The sequence below is a fragment of the Nesoenas mayeri genome (genome assembly GCF_963082525.1).
Source record: "Nesoenas mayeri genome assembly, chromosome: 3".
In the NCBI taxonomy this organism is placed as follows: domain Eukaryota; kingdom Metazoa; phylum Chordata; class Aves; order Columbiformes; family Columbidae; genus Nesoenas; species Nesoenas mayeri.
The window spans coordinates 42,724,520-42,747,744 of record NC_137544.1 but is presented as its reverse complement, the minus strand read 5'-3'; the positions used below and the strand labels follow the sequence as shown (position 1 = coordinate 42,747,744).

General features: G+C 40.3%; 1 protein-coding gene across 10 annotated transcripts in view; it reads left to right on the top strand.

The window, feature by feature from the left end:
* Positions 1–8,694, top strand: part of FBXL4 (F-box and leucine rich repeat protein 4) — a 64,128-nt gene extending 55,434 nt beyond the window's left edge. For 7 of the 10 annotated variants that reach the window (XM_080341375.1, XM_080341373.1, XM_080341372.1 and 4 more), the window contains one exon: positions 3,333–3,623. In XM_080341375.1, the coding sequence (XP_080197501.1) occupies positions 3,333–3,496 (164 nt within the window). In that variant the 3' untranslated portion in view covers positions 3,497–3,623. Of the gene's footprint in view, positions 1–3,332; positions 3,624–4,148 lie in introns of those variants that run through there. The other 3 variants (XR_013921952.1, XR_013921953.1, XM_080341376.1) reach the window with 3 other exon arrangements.
* The last annotated feature ends 14,531 nt before the right edge of the window (positions 8,695–23,225 follow it).

The following is a 23,225-nucleotide window of genomic DNA, read 5'->3' as shown; positions in this document are numbered from 1 at the left end:
GCTGCGGCTGATGTTTTTTTATCTCCTGGTGTGAATAACCAAACCCCAAGTGCATAACTGGCTTTTTTAGCTTTTGGAAAAAGATATTTCCTAACATAAAATTTTAAGTCTGAGAAGGAAAAAAGAAACAGGTGCAGTTAAGCATGTAATTTAGGATGGCCTATTTAGTTACAAATCCATTAAGTCTTAGTCTTAGATGAAACAGTAGGAGAACTGTTGAAATTCAGGTAGGAAGGAATGAAGAACATCCTACACAAAGAAAATCTGTGGCTAGGTGTCTAGATCTAGGATTTTTGTAGAAACACACATTTGGATCTTGAAGCTTAAAATCTGAAATGTGTAAACGAGGCTCATTTTAAATGAAGGTGCTGATGCAGTAGCAGTTTTAAGGCTTGGTAGAAAAGAGATGAGTAGCATAATGTGGTGTTCCTGGAGTTTGGATTGGAATGGTAGAGCAGATCCTGCTGGTGGGACAGTGATACTATGGTAAAATTATGGTCAAGTGAAGTAAGTAACTACAGCATATTACAGAACTACTGTGTATGGCTGTAGGGGCTGTTACATCAACCACTGGACAGTTGTGGTGACAGTAATAATGTAATGATAAGGAGTGAAAAATCATAATAATAATGATAAGCTTTGATTACATTTGTGTACAGGAGGTAAAATTTGGGGGTCTGGTAGCAAAGACTGTTTTCAAGGGATATTAAATGATGTCTCAAAGCAACTAATCTGAGAGCCTACCGTAGAAGAAGTGAAGACCACACTTAAATACTTAAGAGTACAGGAGACTACTAAAAACAGAGGCGTCTTTCTGGAAATGAAACCTATGCAGACAAGAAAAATAGGAAGCTGTACACTAGAAAGGGGAACAAAGTCATGGTAAGGCAGAATGAGGTATTAGGGAACCGTTGGCTAATGGTAGGTGCTACAATTGTATTTCAGATATGTTAGAAGTAGTTTACAGTGGATTACTGAGGCTGGTAGGAACTCCAGATGTGAAGGATTGCTCAGATATCAGAAGGCCATTGCAGGAGAACTGTTGTCCATCCATTAGTGTTCATGGCAAGGGGGATCAGGTAGGCTGCTACATCAGAGCCATTCTTTCCAGGAGATTAGCCCGAAAAGCTGCCTTAAATTGGAATGCCAATACAGAAAGCTTTTGAACAAATCAATGCATTGAACGATAATAAATTGCTAGGATGAAATGGTATTTATGCAGCAGTTCTAAATGAGCTGAAATACAGGGCTGTGGAAAGCTTATTTCTGTTGTGTGATCAGTCACTTAAATGAGCCTCAGCACTAGAGGAATGAAGTTATAAACATGGCAAAAATCTTCTGTAAAGGGTGCAGGTTAGAAGCTACAGAACAGTAAGATTGTCTTTTGCTCTGTGGAAACCAGTTGCAGCCATAAGAAAGCCAGTCAGTCAGTGAACATCAAGGTCATTATGATGCTTTGAAGGAGAGCTGTGTCCCCATGAAGGTAGGTTATGCCTCTCCAATCTTGCAGAATTCCTTGGAGTTCTTGGTGGAGGCAAGCACTGATCCAGTCCATAAAGGACTGGATTTTCAAAAGCTTTAGCCAGGGTGGTTCTGCTTTTGTAATTTAGCTGTCTTCTCCAGGTTTGTAAGGAGTCTTTCAAAGACAGACAACAGAAGAAAAGAACATATCTCTTTTCACAGTGAACTTAGGTCACTGCCATGGTCACCAAGGGTCTGTATTGATCTGCTTATAAGTAATCCAGACAAAGGAGTGAATAATGCTGTGCTAGAGGATAATGCAGAGATATTTGGGGTAGAAAAACCTTAAGCTGGAGAACTTGATGCTCAAAAATTGCAGAATGATCTTATGATACTGATCTTACAACAGCCTTGAGGGAACAGAAGAGATGTCCATAGGATTATGAATGGTGTGGAAACAGTGAACTGGGAATGATCTCGCACTGCTTCTTTAGTATTCATTGCCTTTTAATTATTGCAAATAGTAAGCAGTGGGTTTAAGGATGATTTTTTTCTTTTTTCTTTTTTTTTTTTTTAACATCATATAGTTAAACTGTAGAACTCGTGGAGTGTCCATAATTATAAAGAAGTTCAGAAAAGTTGTTGCATTCATGAAAGATAGCTTCAGAAATCCACCAGTGAAAAGCTGCTTTTAAGAGCTGCTCTTGCCTCTTTTTTTTTTTTTGGTCAGCATTATTGGCCCTGGCCATAGACAAGATCCTGGGCTAGATGTTTATTTTGGGGTGCAGTTCAGCTCAAGATGGAGCTGTGTAAGTTGAAGTGTCTACCAGCAGGTGTGTGTTAATGATATATGGTGTTGGATGTGTAAACTCCTTTCAGAGCCAGGAGAACCTGATGAGCAGTTTAGCCCACTCTACACATCCAGACTTGGTTCACTTGCCCGGAGTAACCTGCCTGGCTTCTAGCCCTTCCAGTAAGGCATGGATCTCCTCTTGTGGGTCAGTGTCCTGTCTGCCAGCTCTGTGTGGATGTCCTACATGGTGTAAGGAAGCCCAAGGGGCACCTCAGGCAACTGAATCATACCCCAGTGCCCAGCCAGTTGAATCATGTGCTTAAGCACCTGGACTGTGCTGACTAGATTTCCATCAGCTATAAGGGGTCTGTGGATGCATGTTTATAACCACAGATTTGTTTGATTTCTGACTTAATCCCGTGCTTGATCTGAGCCTGTGTGACACTTATGAGTTCAGTCACTGTGATCATGTTTTTAGCATGGGTAATAGTGCGATTTCTGTTGTAATTAGTGTATATATATATATGTGTGTGTGTGCGCGTGTGTGTGACTGGTAGTCTTTTGAACAACTGCCCCTGAATATGCATGATACCCAAACTCACTCTAAAGTTCTAGAAGCCTTGCTGATTTATTTTGGAATTGGAGCAGCCCATAGTAGCTCATGTGCTGTGCCGGTCATTGCAGTCAGTGGGAGAGTCATGAGAGCACAAGTGTAGCGTACTCTGTTGGTTGTTGCCAAAGCCCATCAGCTGGTCACTGGGAGGTCTTGTAGCTGTGGGTACTTGGGGTCAGCTTCTATAGTCAAAAATTCCCCTTGAAGGTGGAAAGTTGCCCCACAAATAGAAAATTATGGAGTTGCTTAAGTAATGGGGTTAGGGAAGTACAACAGGCTTCTTAAAAGCAAAAATTCTGCACTGTCTCTGAGAAGCTTTTAGTTTAAAAATCTAATTGGAAATAATCTAAATAAAAATCACATTATAGTGGTATTTTTTTCATGACACAGTGTTAGCAACTTTAAAAAATAGATTATTCTCTGTAACCTTACAGTTTGTTTTGTTTCTTTTCTGTTTTTGAACAGGGACGAGGATGGTAAGCCCTGCATCTTTAAGGAAATTGCTGGAGTCTTGTAAAGATCTGTCTTTACTCGATGTGTCCTTCTGTTCACAGATTGATAATAGAGTTGTCTTAGAACTGAATGCCAACTTTCCTAATGTGTTCATAAAAAAGAGTTTCACCCAGTGACTTACTACATATGCTGCTGTGGGATTCATTTGACAGAGTTGTTTCCTGTCAATTCATGCTGACTTTTTTTAAGAAGGATATAAATGCCCTATGAAATAGTGGAAATTATTAATTATCTACACAAATGGGTAAAATACATTTAAATATGTATTTCTTAAAGTGTTGATATTGTACCTAAGAATTGTTTTACTCTCTGCTGACTGGTGGCACTGCATGTTTTTAAATACCAGCCATATGTGTGGCTTTAATGAGAAGAAAATGAATAACATATTCTTAAATGTCCCTTTTTAGAATATTACACACAACAAACTATATTATTATCCATGTGAAAGCAGAAGTTCAATATTTAGCAGTAAGAAAAAAATGGGTGCTTCCTTTTTTATTTGTATGTGTTTGTGTGTGTATATATAAATCTATACAGATGTATTTGTATATACATACACAGATACCATAGCACTCTAGTTTGGCCTGCAGCATATGATGTTGTGATCTGGCCTATAATTAGTTGTTTGAAAAGCTATTTAAGCTTGTAGAAGAATGGATTGAAAAGACACTGTATCTTCATTTTTTTGGCAATGAATTGTATCTGATGCATTTTTCTCCCTTCTTCCACCTAAAATATATGTAGTCATGTTTTACAGTCCAGCCTAAGCGACACAACAGATAAACGCAAGAACCTTCCACCTGAACGTAGAGCAGAAACAAAAGGAGAAAATTGCCAGATGCTTCTTGTTATTGGATATAAAGTTTGAGCCCAGGTACTTAGTGTCCTAACCGGTGATATGTAGAAAACTCAAGAGAAATTTTATTTTCAAATTTCTGTCATGATCTAGACTTCATTTGTGATACATCTGGTTATCATGCAAAGTACCATAAAGAATAGACCTTAGGGTAATGCATTAGTGACTGTCCCTTACATTGGTGTCAAATCTCCCATCAAGTGTAAAAACAAAGATTTTGTTCAGTAAGACAGCGATCAAAATACAGTGAGTTTGAAACAAGGGCAATATATTTTGGTGATTTAATAATCACCAAACCTAAGCATTGGATTTGTTTTGGTTTTGTGGGGGTTTTTTTGTTTGTTTTTCTAAGAGGTGATGGCTCAAAGTACTATTGCACTCTCTCTTTTTAACACTGTTTATCCTCTGTAGAAGGAAAACTGTCAGTAGACAAATTGTAGAGGTTTCTTCCTTTCGTGCTTCCTTGTATTAAGTTTTTATCTCTTTTTTTTTTTTTTTTTTTTGAATACCACTGCTACAGTATGTTGCTATGTACAGCCTGACTTTAGAATTTTACCTTTTTAGCCATTGTCAATGAATATGGACCATGAAATATAGTCTGCCATTTGCTGTTGGCTCCACTATGCTTGTATTAATGGCGCTTCCTACTTACTGGAATAAGAAGGAAGATGTTTTGTCTGGCAGAAGTGCATTATCACACCGAAGATCAACTGGCAAAGAATACTTCAGTTTATGCAGTAAATAACCAACTGCTACTAGAGGACAGCTACGAATCATTAAAGATTTGACAATCTCTGTGACTCCTGAATGAACACTTTGAACTCTTTGTGCTGGTGCCAATACTTTGTAAACCATGTCATGAAACAGCTACAGAACATTTATCTGATTTTATAGAAAGACCTTTTTCTTCAGTTTTTTACATTTTACAGAATCTTTTGGGAATTCCAGATCCAAAGAAGAGCATGCACAGTTGGCTTTTTGATTTTTTTTCCTCCAAACAGAAGGCACTATGGGATTTCCAACTAGATGATGCCATTCCATTTTTTTTTCCAGAAAACTGGACATTGTCAAAGATCTTGAGATTGATTTTTTTTTTCTTTTTTTTTTTTTTCCACACTGATGGTGTGATTCTTTGTGAGACCTCATTTCTTTCAATCAGGTTTGGGTTGATTTCTTTTTCTGGGAACTTAACTTCTAACTTTTTTTGTCTATAAGTAATATTTTCATTGTAACTGAGTATCAAACAGTATTCTAGTTATAGGAGAACACAGGTTTAGATAATGGGAGTTTACAAAGAACAGTATTTCAAAACAAATGTTTTTGTTGTAAAATTTTTCTTCTCAGGGTGCATCTGTGTTTATCTCCTCTTTTTTTCTTAGAGATCCTTCTTGTTTGTTTTTCACTGTAAATAGAATGGGATGTGGATGAAGTGTTAGCCATTGTGCCTTCAAACTGGTAAACTTGGTAAATAATACAGTTTCACTTCTACAGCATCTGTGAATCAAACAAGTGTTTCATGTATATGTAAAGGATTTCATTCTCTATTGCTTTTTAGGTGTTATAAAGGAGGTTTAAATTGATGTTTTGTTCATACTAAAGGATTTTTTTTCTTATGTTGTGCCTTCTGTTTGAAATGGGTTTTGTCAGGAATTCTCTATTGTCACTTGAGGGATAAATTTAAGTCTACCTTTAATTTGGACTATTTAAAACTTAGTTATTGCTAACATAAAATTAACTCAAATAGCTGAGAAATAATTGGGAAAGACTTCCATCTCTAGTTGTAGACTTTAATCTTCCATCAGTGGGTAAGAAGCAATTTTAGCTATGGTTTTGTACGTCCAAGAAGTCTTCCAGAAAAGAGAGGATAGATGAGACTTGACATTTTTAATATTTCCAGGATAAAGAAAACAACATGCTTTTGGGCCTTCCTTATATGTCACAAAGAAGCAAGAATAGATCATTGTCTTTTTAGTTCTGCTATTTTATACTTGTGTGTGTCTCTATTTATATGTATGTGTGTATAAATTATATATATACACACGTGTTTCTGTATATATATATATGAACATTTTTTGAATGTGTGTACATACTTACACATATGAATCTCAAAGTTTTTTCATGTAGAAGTGACTTTTGTGAAGTGAATGTAATAGCAGAAGATGTTTCATAGCAGTTCTGGTTTAAACTGTTGTTTTACTGTACCTGGAGAGCGAGATTCTCTCCACCTGTGCGGCAGGAAAAGCTGGGGCAGAAGCTGAGCGGGGTTTCCTCTGTTGCTTTGCCAAAGTGCCTTTTGGTTTGTCTACATGTGAAAGGTGATACAGGGTATGGTTGAGTGTGAGTGCAAAGTCCGATAACTACTGTGGACTGTCTCCTTGTGAGGCAGTCATAGAGCAGGAAGTTTATTCTAGTTTCATTTAATCCAGAACGAATGATGCCAATTCCTCATTATTCTGGAAGTGGGTCATCATCTCCAAACCCATCCCTCAGCCACGTTATCTAAATTCTGCTTTTAAGCACGTTCAGTTTCTTTATCTTGTTCTTTGATCTTGTCTGTCTTTCTGAAGCATTGTAAAAGATGTACTTTGGCAACAGATGTTAAAAAACCATTGCTAACATGTCCAAAAAAAAGAGCTTTGCTCTGAAGTCCTCCTGTTCTTAAACTGAAGAGGGGCTTCTGTACTATCTCTGTGAAGTTGGTGTGGGATGGCATGTCAGTAGATATGTCATTCTTTCGGTCATTTTAAAAATTAGTATGATAATTTTACTATTTAAAGCCTCTTCCCAACTCTTGAAGACTTCAGTTCAATAGTGTACTTACATGTATTCATAATCCTCTGCTGTCTGGCTAGATAGCTCTATGAAAATAGATGAGGTTTCTGATGTTTAAATTATGCACATGATTAAGTACCTTAGATAGCAGGACTTACATGGAAGAACATTTTTGGATAGAAGGTTGGACCTTATAATCCCCATGTACTTGGAGGTCCAAAAAAAAAGCCCTTCTACTTCCTGCCTGATCCTTTCCTTGTGGCTTTCATGCCAACTTTTCCAGATACAAGATGTCCAGTAATCACGGAGCACAGTGAGTAGAATTCATCTCTCTGATAGCTCTGGGAAAGTTAGACATCTAGTTACAAGAGAGGAATCTGGGCACCTCTAGAGAGCTATCGATCTCCTCTTAAGATACATATTTAAGGAGAGTAGAATGAATAATTTTCTGGAGAGCTTCTCTGGAGGCTGTGGAAGCTGTGATTTAGCTCAAGTTAGATACTTGTCTCCAGAATACTAAAATGAGATTCATTCCATCCAGCATTGCACTACCTGTTTTGGAATACCAAAAAGCAAGACTGGAACAACATCCATCCCCAAACTTCAAAGCTCTCCAAAATCTATCCAGAAAAAAAAATCAAATTATAGAGATGCTGACAACTTGGGAAGTCAGTGTTTTAAATGCCAAGATCTACTTCTGCCCCTGAGTCACTTGCCAATGCCTGTGGTGGTTTTGGTTGGTTTTTTTGTTTGTTTGTTTTGTTTCGTTTTGGGTTTTTTTCGTGGAAACGCTTCCCCTTTCCCTGTTCTGAAATCTTATGTACCTGACTGACTATATGTATAGTTCTGTAAATGCATGAAATTAATGGGAAAATGCAATTAATGTATTGCAGCTGTTTTGATAATCTTTCATATTGCTATAATTAAGATTATGACTAGTTTAACTGCTCTCCTGTCATTAGAAATGTTACCTACTGTGCATCTGCAAAAAATGTGTGTTTAGTCCTGGTTCTTAATGTGTGTACTTATTGCATCTTATGGGATATGTTTCCCACATCACATCTGCGGGACTACTAAATTTACAAAAACTAGATAAAATGTAGCATTTTATTATGTGGACTATGGGGGTGACTTTATATATAGATTTACATGTTCATTATTACTTTTTTGCAATGATTCCGTAAGTTATAGCTTTTGAAATTACTAGGCTAGAAATTCCTAGTTTAATGCATCTGTACATGCTGTGCTAGACACAGTCAATATTTTTCCCTAATTAAGGCATTTTTCCTTCACTGAGATGATGATTTCTGTGATTTTAGATTTCTGACTTGAAATCCAAGAAGGGCTCTTAATTAAATTTACCAGGCATGGAACAAGTTGTGACAGTTGACATTAGGAAGGACTGAGGCACAGGTCTTGTGTGTTACAGACCTTCATGATCTTCAAAGAAGGGCCTCAGCAAGAGTTGTCTGTTTTTAAGAAGACTCAGCCTCAGTAATAGCAAACGATGGTGAGATTTTCCTTTTTAGCTAAAGGACTAAGTACTGTTATTTTAGTTTTAGCAGCTCTGGTTTCTCCCTGTCTTGTTTTCATTTAATAATGATAAATGATGGCACAGTTAGGATAGACATCACGAATTGGAGAAGATCCTTTGTGAGGAATGCAGTTTTTCTCCTGCGTGTTTTGTTCCCCTTTCCTAAAAGCAAATAAATAAAAAAAAATCCTCACGTATTTGAAAGCGTTCTCTTTTTCCTTGGGTACTAAAGAAATGCAAATGTCAAAAAAGTTGAGAAAATAAACAAAGAGGACTTATCCAAATTTATCTGGAAATTCATGAAAGGGTGGCCAGCACTTTTTACAGGCATGAGGAAAGTGGGTCCATTGTTCTAGGTCAGCTGTTATCTTTCCCAGAAATTAGTTTCCCATCTAATTTCACATGCTAGTAGTTCTAAGTCAAGATTTAGCATTTAGATGCTCTTAATATTGACCTTTCATATAGATGCCTGTGTGGTAATTCCTGATGTCTCTTTGTTTCGTTTTATGAACTACATAAAAATATTTTTTCTTCACCTACTGCTGCCCATCTGCATTTTTGCAGGTGGTTTAGTGCGTGGACACACAGATGCGTGTAAGACTTAATTGCTTAGGATTTTTGTAATTGGTCCTTTTTTGAGGACAAATAAACTGCAGGTTTGAGGCAAGAACCTGAAACATGGGAGACTCCATCTGAACATAAGATGGCACATTTTATGGTGAGGGTGATCAAGCCCTGGCACAGGTTGCCCACTGAAGCTGTGGAGTCTCCATCCTTGGAGATATTGAAAAGCCGTATGAACATGGTCTCGGGCAACCAGCTCTAGGTGGACCTGCTTGAGCTGAGGGGGGCTGGACCAGATGACCTCCTGTTGTGGTTTAACCTAGTAGGCAGCTAAACACCACATACAGCCATTTGCGCATTCTCCCCGCCCCCCAGAGTTATGTGGGATAGAAGAGAAGGTAAACCTTGTGGGTTAAGGTAAAGACAGTTTAGTAGGACAGAAGGGGAAAATAATAATTGAATATATAAAACAGGTGATGCACAGTTCAATTGCTTACCACCTGCTGACTGATACCCAGCCAGTTCCTGAGCAGTGGCCTGATGACTAACTTTTCCCTAGATTGTAATACTGAGCATGATGTCATACGGTGTGGAATATCCATTCAGTTGGGGTCAGTTGTCCTTGCTGTGCCCGCTCCCAACTTCTTGTGCATCTCCAGCCTCCACGCTGACAGGACATGAGAAGCTGAAAAGTCCTTGACTTAGTGCGAGCACTGCTCAGCAGCAACTAAAACATCAGTGTATAATCAACATTATTCTCATCCTAAATCCAACACACACCACTATAGCAGTTACTAGGAATAAAATTAACTCTGTCCCAACTGCAACCAGGACATCTGCAGAGGTTTCTTCCATCCTCAACCGTGCTGTGGTTCTATGATCTGAGACTTGCCCTTTGCTTGTTCTGTTTGTGTTCTGATGGCTGAAGATGACAGAGGGGAGAAATAATACCTAACTTAAGAAACTTGCAGTGTCAAGAACAGTTCATTTGTTCTTTTTTGTTGTTCTTTATTTTCTTTTTTTTTAAGGAAAGTAATTTTTTTTCTTGGTGTAGGTTAGTAGGAAAATCTAAATGTAACTTACTAAAATAAAATTTTGGTAATGTTTTTGACATACAGTTCTGTAATGTACAAAACATACATGATTAGTTTACAGGACTAATATTGTCAATCTGAAGTCTGCAAGTTAGACTAAGATAAATATCCCTGTTCTTGGGTACTGGCAATAGTTTCTGTTTAGAAAATGAGTTGTCTATAATACATTAGGAACATCTTAGTTTGTATATTTTTAGTATTTGTTTACATAGATCTTATAATAAATTTGGATTACCATAGCTCAGGGGCCAATTGTTTCTGTTTATTCTACTGGAAATTGAGTATGGTGGTTAATTGTTCATAGTGTCAAAACGTGAAAATTTGAATTCAGATGAAAAAGAGGACAAAGTTTATGAAACACTGAATCTGAGCATTTTTAGTGAGATATTGTGTATAATGGTAGCAAAATATTATCTTTTTTGCATTTTACTATTATACCATTGTCAAGAGCTGTTGGATAGTATAGTCGTCTAATCACCATCAGGAGATGGGTTCTGTCTGTTGGACCTTAGTCTCCTTAGATTTATTTTCTTCAGGGTTGTGCCACAGATTTCTGCACATATACACTATTTTGAAAGTAATAGAGACAAATTAAAACCAACTCATTTGGTTGTGATTTGGAAACTAATGGTTAGTCTATGCTTGGAGTTATTTTGGAAGAGTTATTGAAAGTGAATTAAAATAACCAGGAATTGGTGTGTTTGCAGGGGGTCCTTGCACTTTCTGATTTAACTTTTGCATACAGACAAATTCTAATTACCAGCTGTCCCTTGAGTCATCTTAGCAAAATCCATGTGATGGTCTCATTCTAGTTCTTCCTGATGAGCATAAAGGCACTATGGCTCTTGAGCATCTTCTGGCATTTTGCATTAATCTCCTTACCAGGGAGATGGTGGAGTTAAGGTGTGTCCAAATTGGCTGGATCTCTGCAGGTGAGGTGTGGGAATTGTCTGTGGAAATGTCCTGATTCCTATGTGTGGATGAGGCATCTCCAGACCTTCAAATTTAAATCCCTGAACCCAGCACCTAGATTAATTTTAAAATAATAGCTCTTTCCCTGCCCCCATCCCCCTCAAATAACCAGCAGCAAAATCATAGAATCTTTTTGGTTGGAAAAGACCTTTAAGATCATCGAGTCCAACCATGAACTTAGCACTGCCAAGTCCACATCTAAACCGTGTCCCTAAGCACCACATCTGCACGTCTTTTAAACACCTCCAGGGATGGTGACTCAACCACTTCCCTGGGCAGACTGCTCCAATGCCTGACAACCCTTTCAGTGAAGAAGTTTTACCTAATATCCAATCTAAACTTCCCCTGGGGCAACTTGAGGCCATTTCCTTTTGTCCCATTGCTTGCTACTTGGGAGATGATACTGGCACCCCCTCGCTTTATTTTTTATTTAATAATATGCTTCATTTTCTGCTGCAAAAACAGGAGTCTGAGCAATATTGCAACAAACTCCTACTGTGTTACCTTTTAAAGGGACTAATTTCTATAAAAGATGGAAGAGCAGCAATAGAGGGAACAGTTCTGACACTATCTGTAAATCACTTTGCTGTGCATGCTAAGCCAGTAAGCACCAGAAGCAAGTTATGCCTTTTTTTAATAACCAGTCAAGAAAGGCAGAAGGGATAATTGCCTCTAAGCACATTTTCTGTAGCTAGAGAATATTTTTATAATCTAAGTATCTAGGATAGGTACTCAGATTAGGAAACTGGTCTTCTAGGGTCCCTTCACTCTGATAGGTTCTTCCACAGGCTAGTTCAGATCAGGAGATCCATTTTAAATTGAGGTCTTGAACTGACCTCTGGAGAAGCTGAGGTCCATGTAGACCACATAAAACTTCTAGTGGAAACCAGCTTCCTGAGCTGTGTGTGCTATCCTGGATTCAGAGTACAAGGTTCCTTACCCCATGCTGCTCCCTATTAGCCCCTGGGCTTCTCTTGCTCTACCAAAGGCCACCACTTTCTCTGCTCTGTTGGTTGAATGGTATCTGATTGCTCCCTACAAAAATATCTTGGTTGAAACTAGAAAACCTTTCTTGCTTTTGCCAAGAAACATTGGACCAGATGATCCTTGAAGTCCCTGCCAACCTGGTATTCGATGATTCTATGATTTTGTTTTCTCATAGTTGAATGTTTATTTTTGTTGTGTTGTTTTCTTTGGTTTAGTGCGGGGGTTTTTTTGGGGGGAGGGGAGGGGGAGAGGTCGTTTCTAAATTTTTTTTTTATTATTATTATTTTTTTTTAATTTTTTTACTTTTCTTCCCATCCCAAGTCAGACATTTAAGCCAGCAGAAGGAAGAGGGCATTTATTTCTGTCAGCCTCCTAGTGTTTGGACAAAATGTCCTGAGAAGCTGATGTAGTAGACACATTCGAGACATGCAGGAATCATGTCTGGATCCCAGCCACTCAGCAACAGCATTAGTGATTCACGCTGTGGGCTTTATTCTTAAACTCTGTTAAACCTTTCATTGTATGAGAGTCACATACATGGAGTCAATATGGCCCCTCAGGACTACTCAAAACCTTCCTCACTTTTAAAGCTTTTCAGCACTGAAAAGAATTTGGACTGCTATCTCTAAACTGAAGCATGAGGGCAGACAAAAGTGCTGCGAAGCATCCAGACATGCAGTTTTACTAATGCCAGCCTGATCCACTGCCACATGCTGACCCGGTGCACTACTCTGGATCCACCTCCCGAGCTATCATTTGCACAGGAGCAGGACAGGAGTCCAGACTATATGGAAACAACATAAATGCATTTGTCATGCACAGGATGTGTGGTTAAGACCTAGAAGGCCTCTTCTGTACTTCACCTCCTCAGCATCTTAAAGGAAGTAAAGAGCAGCTTTTATACACACCTACTGACAGGGATTCCAGGAGCTGAATTCTGAGACCCACTAAAATCAATAGGGTTGAATTTTCTCTCTTCCCGTAATACATCACTGAATAACGAGCAGCAGGTGGGAGCACATTGGTTGTACAAATATTTTAATTCAAATTAGCATAAATGAGGACAGCTACACTTGATGATGTTGCAAGGCTCCTTAACTTTTAGATAGTTCATCTCAGTACTGTGTGTCACAAAGATATCCAAAACAAGGTTGTGTATTTTACCTCATAATGGTACTTTAAGCTCTATAGTATAAAATGCTACTGTGAACATAGGAGAACATGCAAATCCTAACCAGCTTCAATAAATTTCCTAACTAAGATCCTTTGAGAAACAGAGGTTGGAAGGTTTAGATTAGAAAGGCTAATAAGGGCATATTTAAAGCATGAGGAAGGCAGTGGTTAGCAAAACCAAAAGTGGGAGGCAGGGGCAGCAGTTATTGGATGTGTTTTCAGGGCTGTTTCCTGATGTTAAGCTACATCGCCCACAATACTGACATTCACTACTTTGCACCATTGCAGTCCTAAATATAGTCAATATTCCAAGAGCTGTGTCTGTTTGTACGATCTTAGATCCCAAACCTGTTCTCTGTGCTGTCATTCAATAAGTCGTACACATTCAGCATTAACTCCATTTTTTGTTTTGTGCTCCTCTTGGTATACTAATAGTGTTTACCTTAGTATCTTCTGCATATTTGTTTTTAATATTGTCCTCTGAGGCTTGCACATTTTTTATACTTATGCAAGTACTTGATTACATTTATTTTTTTTTTTCCTTATCAACGTTCTGCTTGACCAATAGTAAATGGAAAATATGTTATTAGTGTATTCTGTTCAGATTTGACTACAGCATCTTCTCTCTCTGTGTAAACCAAAGGTCTCTGTGCATGTGCAGACACAGCTCAGGCACAGATACCCGGCTCCTCCTCATTTGAACACCTTTGACTAAATATGTATTTGTAGTATAAGGTACGGGATTACTTGAACACACACAAAAGAGAGATCATAGCCCTATATTTATAAATGATTGAATTTATTATAGAGAAATCATCTAATGCCTTATATTGCTAACTAAAAGATAGTTTCTTTTTACCTTAAAAGTTAATGACGTATTTACACACCAATTACTTTTATTTAGTAAATTAAGCCTGTTTTATTCTGACATGTTGGATCATTTAAAGTGCATAATACTGTGTTGTACAGTTTTATTCTGTTACTGCCAGTATAAAGAAGTAGAAATTAATGTCCTCACTGAGTTGTCAGTGTCTGCTGATTCAGAGATGACAGAAATGTTTTAAAATATATTCAACCTATAATATTTATCTTGCTTTGCACTTAATTTGTTTCCCTTTGACTGTGTTGAAAAATACCAAGTGTACATAAAATAATGAATAAATAAAACAAAAATAAATTATTTGTCTACATTCATTGACCTTTTATGCATTCATTTAAAAAAACCCCAGTGAAATAAAACACAAAATATGATGCATTCAGAAGAACAGTTTGGTCATATTTTGATCACTGTTCATTTTGAAATAAGCTACCCTGGGTGTTTTGAGATACAAGTTTGTGAGTTGTGGGTTTTGTGTCTTTTTGAAGAAAGTGTATTATTGTTTGATATTTAGCTTACCATAGCGCTATGAGAGCACATGGAACTAGGTGCCTTACACAGAACAGATGCTTCGCTGCCTCAAATGGTTTGTGATGTAGGTACAGGGCAAGAGAGAACAGATGTGTGTAGACAGACGGGACATAAGCAGAATATGGAGATTACAATTTAACAAGAGAGACCTCCAAGAAAAAAAATAATTGTTGAATTTCTTTCAAGAAGGATTTCCTACTCCAGCAGAACTTATGTTACAGTAACATGCTTCCTAATCCCTTTAATTATATAGGTAGTGATACAGTTGTGTTTGAATGTTGAGGAACTTAGGTAGTATGATAAACTCTAAATTTAGCAAAGTTGTTACAGGGTTCTACAGCTTTGAAAGTTGGAACCAGAAGGAAACAGGTAATGAGTTGGACTTGACTTGTCCAGAACAACCCATGTATTAAATTGGAAAGGAGTAACTGCTTTGTCCTTTTTTTCCCATGAATTACCTAAAAAGTTTATTCGTTCAGAAATCGATGTTGATCAGTGCCCATTTTCTTCTAAACAAACTTCAGTGTTAGATTCACCTGATAGTGTTAATTGTTCAAGACAATGCTTCTACTAAACAAATACAAAGCTTTGAGTTGTTTTCTTGCATCTCTAAGAAAGCTTTTGTTAAGACTTTTAATCTTCAGCACCTACCAAAGTGTTGAGCTTTTGTATCACAACTTTGCCTCAGGCCAGTATCGTTTCAAACATACTAAAACCTTCTTCTAGTCGCAACTTAGAGCTGCTGGTGCTTTTGATTATTGAGAAGGACGAGACTGGACCTGGCTTCTGTGCATCTTGGATAAAATATTGCTGCCTTTTGACACGCACTAAGTGCAGTTTTAGATGTTGCTTCTGACTGTCGTGTTCCTGACAGGTACCTGTTTCCCAGCACTGCTTTCACAGTATGGAAAATTCACACCATGTAACTGAAAATTGTTAGATGTCTCTGTTCCTCTGTGTGCCACTTCTCATCATGCGAACAGTTTAAAAAGCACACCGGTAAAGCCAGATTACAAAATATTTCAGGATTCCCAGACTTTAATACCTGAGAGCCTGTAAGACATTGTATTACATTATTATTTGGCAAGAGTACATTATTATTCAGGGAAGTTAAAACAGTTACATGTTCTCTGTACTCACGTAATTTTATGTTATATGTCCAGAGGGAGGAAGTATGGAAAGTAATGTTGTATGAAAACATTCAAAAATGAGAACTCATCTCTGTTACTTTAACATGTAATTGGCAATCTTCATGGAGTTTAAACAGAACACTGTAGATCTGATACCATGCATGCTGCAACTGTTTTTATTCACTTGTAAAATCAAATGGCATCACATACAACGCAGGCATTTATTTTTACAAACAGATTTTAATGTAATGCTTCCCCTCACAGTTTTGAAGAACTAGCAATAAAAATGCTCTGATGCAGTGACCAGGTGGTTTTTAACTGCTAAACATCATTAGGAGTTAAAAATAAGTGCAGCGGCATTTTTGTAATCATGTCCATCTTTCTGGACACAAATGCACGGACAATTTAATTTAAACTTCATGCCAATAGGTCTCCAAGTGTGATTGGAGCCCACTGATAGAGTCTGCATAGTTCCTTGGTGAAAAGGATGAATTGTGCTTAGGATTAGGCTTTTAACTGACTACAAGCTCAGGGCTCCAAGTCGAAAAAAAAAAAGTTAAAAAAAAAATAATAAAAGAAAAAGAAGATGATGACATTAAAGAGCTTGCATTTGAAAACTATACTGGATGTGACAGAAAATGCAATTGGCAATCCACTTCAGTTATTTTTTCTAGTACCTGTATCCAATATTAAATGTAACCATTTGGGGACCTGTTGGTTTAGCACAGGAGGCCTCTCATAGAGGGATCAAGAGTGCCTTGTCTAAGTCATTTTAACAGTTGCTATAAGTTATCCAAAGCAGCTCAGAGTTAATGAAAGCTGGAACAGGAATTAAAATTAAAAGATGCATTACATCTAAGAAAGTGTGATTGATACAAGCAGTTCTCATTCTTTCCTCAAGATCCTGCTGAAGATGGTTGGATTTGGTATCTGCTATCATTTCCCAACACCTGTTCCTGGGCTGCTGCTGCTGGGAGCAGCTGCTCCCTTGCAGTCACTACAGTAAAATGTCAGAGTGCTAAACTGCTTAATTGGGCATTTTGAAAAGATGTAAAATGCATGTGCTTTTGGATGAACTTTAGAGAACTTACTATGTGATATCTCTGTTTAGAGAAATCTTTACTGCATTTTTGCAGTTTAGTAATTGCAAAGGGTTTGCGTGCAAAATTATCTGACCATCATATGGAGAGTTCATTGAAGGTGATGACATGCTATTTTCAGTATTTTAATTTTTTTTTCCCATGCAATGCATTGATAGACTTGATAGGATGCTTCGCTTTTATTCCTCCAGCAGACATTTTTTCTTTGAGCTCTGCAAATGCTACCTAGGGTTGAGTATAAGATACTAATCTTTTAAAGTGATGGGGGAAGGGAAAAAAAGTGACAGGTGGATACAGAGCCTTCAGGTGGGCACCCTGAACTGTGTCATTGTCAGTGCTGTTCCTGCCAGTTGATGTGGGGACAAGGTACTAAACTTGTAAATCACTTTCCATCTGTGTGTGATCAGGTAATATTTACTGTATCATGTACTAATGAGATTCATGGGAAACAAATATTATGCAAGAGTAAATCATTATCTTTGAATTGGCTAAGAGATAGGATTTGTAGGAGCAAAATACAGTGGGTACCAATCAAACCTAGAGATCTACAATACAGCTCCATTTTTTTTTAATATATATTTTTAAATAATTCAGTCTCTTCAGAGAATGGCAGCAGCTTTCAAGTTAAAGTATTGATCCATGGGTGTGCTGCTGCTCTCCAAAAGGCGAAGAGGCTTTCACATCTGTGCCTCCACCACTCAAAGTGGCAGATCTTCAGAAAGGAGGCACGGATCGAGATCAGTCGTCTCCAGCTAAGGGATCAGGTGCTATCTGCCACCTGCTAGCAAGAAGGCAGTTGTGAGGGGGTAGGGTAATGACCCACCTTTTTGCATTTTCCTAAATACACAGTCCTGAGGTGTTTTTTACGTCTTCCAGTTGGCAGGAACTGAACCTGAGCCCCGGCAGCTGGAGCTGCCGTATTCAGCTGTGGCTCCGAACTGGAGCATTTTAGTGCCACACATCAGTATATGAACCACCTTCATCTGTGGCAAGTACCGTACCGTACTTTTGCTGTTACCACAATTTATAATCTAAAAATGTCAAATGCAGTTTATTAATAAAACCAGATTTTTTTCCTTAAGCAGTGTAAGAGACTGCATGAAAATTTACACTCTCCTCTTTGCAAGAAAGTGTACAACCTTGCTCCCTAGCTGTTTTTGATATCTCAGAACAACACTGTTTCCTCATAAAAAACTCTTTCCCAGAAGTCTCCTACACATAATGAGTTTAAATTTGGGTGATGGAACTCTAGCTCCTTCTTGCACCTTTTCATCTGCTGGACAGTTAGTTGGTACCTGTCATGGCCCTGCTCGCACAGAAGAGCAAGACCTGTCCAGGGAAGCCAGAAAGGCCATTCCCTCTGGTCGAGAAACAGCAATGCTATCTTTTGTCTCAAAACTAACAGAAATGAAAAAAATGGACCATATTCACTTGGGATGCTCTTCTGTATTGGGTAATGGGTTAGGACTGTGACATTTCGATGAGGCTGTTACTCATGTTTTACATGTGCTGCTGTCGCAGCTGCTGCCTCTAAGGACTCCTGCAAACTCCACAGCATGTCATTTTTACCCCAGATTCTCTGGACTCTGCTGAATTCAATCTTAAATAGAAAATGTTTGGGATGTCTAAATGACAGGGCTTCCTGCAGCCTGGGGCTGTGTGTTTAGGACTAGTAGGTGCTGAAGGCTTGCAAACGCAGCATCACTTGGTGAAACAGCAACCTTAGCCTGAGGTCAGGGCTCTGAGTGCTCCTGTGGTGTCAGCTGGGGAAGCTGCGCATGTGGAAGTCCCTGTGTCTCCCTCTGCTTTATTGCAATTAGCACTAGCCTACTCGGAGGGCTCCTAAATCTGCTGATTACATTGCTTAGTGTAAAGGTTCTCCGGATGCTCTAACACAGGCTTCTGACCTATTGCTTTGCTGCAATCCCGCTTCAGGTGAACAAACTCTGCAGAGCTTCCCCAGCAACACCCAAAAGGTTAGATTGGGTCTAGACTCCAGCTAACCTTAGTTGACTAGGTAAGCATTAGGTCCTAATCTGGTAGTAGAGCAGCCTTTCAGAACTTAGAAGGAGCCTATAAGAAGGATGCGGGAAGACTATTTAGAAAGGCATGTTGTAACAGGAAAAGGGCTAGTGGTTTTAAACTAGAAGAGGTCAGATTCAGGCTAGATGTGAAGAAGATATTTTTTATGATGGTGGTGAAACATTGGCACAGGTTGAAGATGTCCCTGCTCATTGCAGGGGGATTGGACCAGATGACCTTTGAAGGTCCCTTCCAACCCGAACTATTCTATGATTCTATGTTGTGAGAAGCCTTGAATTCAGGCCAAGGAGAACTGAAGATGCAGGTGAGGCTTAGCCACTGGGTTACACAGCGATACTCTGGGTGATCTCCCTTCTGCCCTTTCACTGGAGATGCAGAGGCAGGAGTGCAAGAGTCACGGTGCTGCGCCAGGCAGGAAGAGGGAGATTGATTTCAGCCTTGTGCATAGGGCCCATAGGCAGAAGAGAAGTGAAATCTAACCTACACCTATAGATATGTAATTTAAATTGGGCTGACTCCTGTGGCCGGTGGGCCTGTATTTTTGGAATGGGCAGCTGGAGAGGTGGCAGCACCAAAGCCGAATGGACTGGCCGCCCCTCTGTAGGTCCTCCAAAACACCTCCCTCCCTTAGGCAGTTACACAGGGCACAGAGGCAGGTTGGGTTCTCCAGTGTCTTTCTTGCCCAATTCAATTCTTTGCCCAGACATTCCTAATTTTAATAAGGGACTGCTTGAGTTAAGGGCCTAGATTCCAACCAAAATTAAAACTCTCTGGTTTGGGATATGGTTTATACGCTGAAGGTGTTCAGCAAAATTAGTATACGAAAAGTCAGTGTTATCCAGCTCCCCAGCCCCATTAACAAATAAATTCATCCTTACTTCTCTGCTGGTTTAGGAAGGGTGTCTGAAACAAAGCCATCTTTTCCCTTTAGAAGCTGAACCTTTGTCGTGGCTTTCTGCCTACTGTCAACAGAACTATCTCCATTGCTAAGACTGACACAGGCTCCCTTTGTAGTGGAAGGTGTAGCCACTGCTACCTTTCCTGTTCCAGCCATGTGCATAGCATCTTATTTCTGTTATCTGGACAGGCCCACAATTGATGTTCAGCTGGAAAACAGGTTATTTTTCTACCCATGTGTGCTCAGTGCTACAGTATTAGCTGGCTGTAGTGTGATTAGTTCTGCACAGAATGCTCATTTCTTTCTAAAAATCTTTCTTGGGTTTGTTTTGTTTTGTTTTATTTCAGCTCAATTTGCTTGTTGAGTTAGCAAGACTGAGATCGTGATATGTCACTTATCTGTTTTCAGTGAACTAAAGTCTGCTGTAGCAGAATGTCTGAATGGCTTGACTTCTTGATATTCACAATATTTTAACATTTTCAGCACCTACTTACGCAGTGTGGCAAGCTGTAGTCACGAAACCGGTAGCACCAAAATAAACACAAGATGTAAACCTGTACAGTCTGACCAGACAGTGCTGCTGCTGGGGTCTGGGTCCGGTAATGAGATGAACCTCTGACAGCTGTCAATCAGCTTGAGGAAGGTGTTGCAGTTGTGCTGTGAGGCTAAGGTGGTGTTGGGCAAAAGGAGAGTGCACCCAGCCAGCTCCCAATAACTCACGGGAGACCAGGGCTGTCCCTGATTCGCTACTTCTGGAAAATGGGGGTTTCACTCAAAGGGGTAGGGGCTTTTTTTTTTGGAGGCCCCGCCGTCCTTGCGTCCAAGGAGAGAGAGTGGTCTTGGAGCGGTGGGGGGGATGCGCCTCTGCCCTTCCCGGGGGAGTCTCCGTGGTGGTGGCGGCGGTGGCCGCTGGGGGGCGCCCGCACTCCACGCGTGGTCCCGGCTCCGGCCCCGACCCACGACACAGGGGCCGGACCTGAAGCCAGTAGCCGTGGCCGATGGCGTGTTCCGTGGGCTCTGCCGGCGCTGAGACCCGGTCCACGGAGCGAGGCGAGGCAAGGCTCTGCGGGAAGGAGAAACAGGACAACACCCTCTCCCTCGCAAAGCAACCCCACTCTGTTCCCGTGTCCCCCCCCCACCTCGACCCTTGGGGACACTCGGTCCTCAACCGCGGAACCGTTTGTCAGAGGCAGTGGGAAGCTGACTCTCCCCTTCGTGCGTCTTGCGGGATTTCTCCTTGCACAGGCAATTGGCAAAGGTTAGGAAGGCGTCTGTAGATCCCCTATAATCCCACTTTAAATATTAAAAGTATAAGCGGCCTGGGCCCAGTATTTACCTATGTAACTCCATAGATTTCCCTCCAGACCTGGACTTCTAAGAATTTACGGGACGGTTTGCGTTTCTTTTTTTTTTTTTTTCTGTATTTTTTCAGCACCCATTCATATTTATTGAACAAACTAGCGGGAAGGGGAGGCGGGGGAAGACACCAACAATAAAAGCAGTGTTTTTATGGCCGAGAAGTAGCCAGTCTCCCTGTCTGTAACGTGAGAGGAAGGCGAGATTCCGTCCCCGCCGCCTGCTTTGTCACCGGCTGGGCTTAAGTGGCCGGCACATCAACACAAAAGGCAAACACACACACACACATACACATCCCAAAACCCGACACAAAACCTCTATTGGCTCAATAGTAAAGATGGTATCTTGATAACGAAATAACCTTCCTGCTCTGGTGAGGTCTGGGCTCCGGTTCGTACCTCCGCCGTGCTTAAAACGGCAACAGCCACGGAAACGGGGAGAAAAAACCTCAAGAAAGTGTTGAGGAAAAAATAAGTCTCAAACGAGATTAAGGTTTTAATTACAACTCCCTATCGAAGTAACGCATTTGATGAATTGATCTTATCGATTAATAGTAATCTTAATTTAAAACTTATAAAATAGTTTCGCAGAAAATATACCTTAGATTCCCCGTTTTTGAGGGGAAAAGAAAAAAAAAAAAAAGTAAATGCCACCACCATAACTAGCAGAAGAAATTGTAAAGAAAGAACGTGATGCTTTGGCTAGAAATAATTATTTGCGACCGCTTACGGGGGGGAAGAAAGTGTCTGTCTGGTGGGGAGATAAATTAAAAAATTCAAGATTTTTTTTTAAAAGGAAAAATAGATGAAAGTTTCCGCCCGCCAACGGTGTCAATTCATCATATTTTTGGCCCGCGCTGTATTAAAGAGAAAAACAAGGTAATTGGAACATGCATCAACAGTTTTCCATGAAATAAGAGTTAAAAGAAGTAATAGAACTAATCACTGTCTCCTCAAATCAAGTAGAAAACATTTCAATGCACTAATTAGAGTAATTAGAATAATAAGACTGCCTATATGTGGTAAGACAATGTGTACAAACAACTTTATTTAATGTATACTGGTAATCAGCGATGCGTGCGTGCTTGAATGCTTAGTGCAATAAAATTCACCCCCGTCCGCCCAAACAATCAAATACAAATTAGTTTAATGATTGTGCCTGCTTGAACGTCTTAGAAATCCACAGGCAGAGGGAAATAAATAGCACCATCCTTGTTTGTACGTCTCCCCTACTGACCAAGGAGCTGATGCCTCCATGGACTTGGCAATGAATGACTGTAGACATGAATGAATCAAGGAGGGAAAGAGAATTAATGAATGAGTCAGGCTGGCTAAAAGCAAGTCCTAACTTCTAGACGAGAGTCTCTTACAACTCCCGGGACAGGACGGGGAAGAGGAGGGAGAAAGCCGTCTCGCCAGCACTTTTACGAGCTGCCCCTGCCCGGGTTTTCCTACCAGGATTTACCGCCCTGAGAGGAGGAGGGGAAGAAACACCGACCGCCAACTTTCTACCGGCCTATTCGCTTTTTAAGACTTAAAACTGACATCTGCGCGGACGTGCCCGGGGCTAAATGGGGCAGTACCGCTGAGTCCGGCCGGGCTGGACGCTGCGGGGCCTCCGGGAGAACCGCAGCGGGTTCGGAGCCGGGACCAAGAGCCGGGGTCACCTCTCGCCCCGGCGGTTCCCCGGGAGAGCCCGCACCGCCCCGGTCCCGCCGTGGGAGCGGAGACATCCCTGGCCCCCTCGCCCCCCGCGCCCAGTAGCCCCCGCTGGGTGGAGGCAGCCTGGCTGCAGCGGCTCTGCCCTGGCGGGAGACTGATCCTTGTGCACGGATGGGGCCGGGCAGACACCGGCCAAATTCACCCCCTTCCCAGGCCGAAGGGATCCGGTGGCCCCGCTCCCAGCCACCCGCCGCGACTCCCGGTAGAGCCGGCAAGAGAATTTCCGCCGCTACTTCG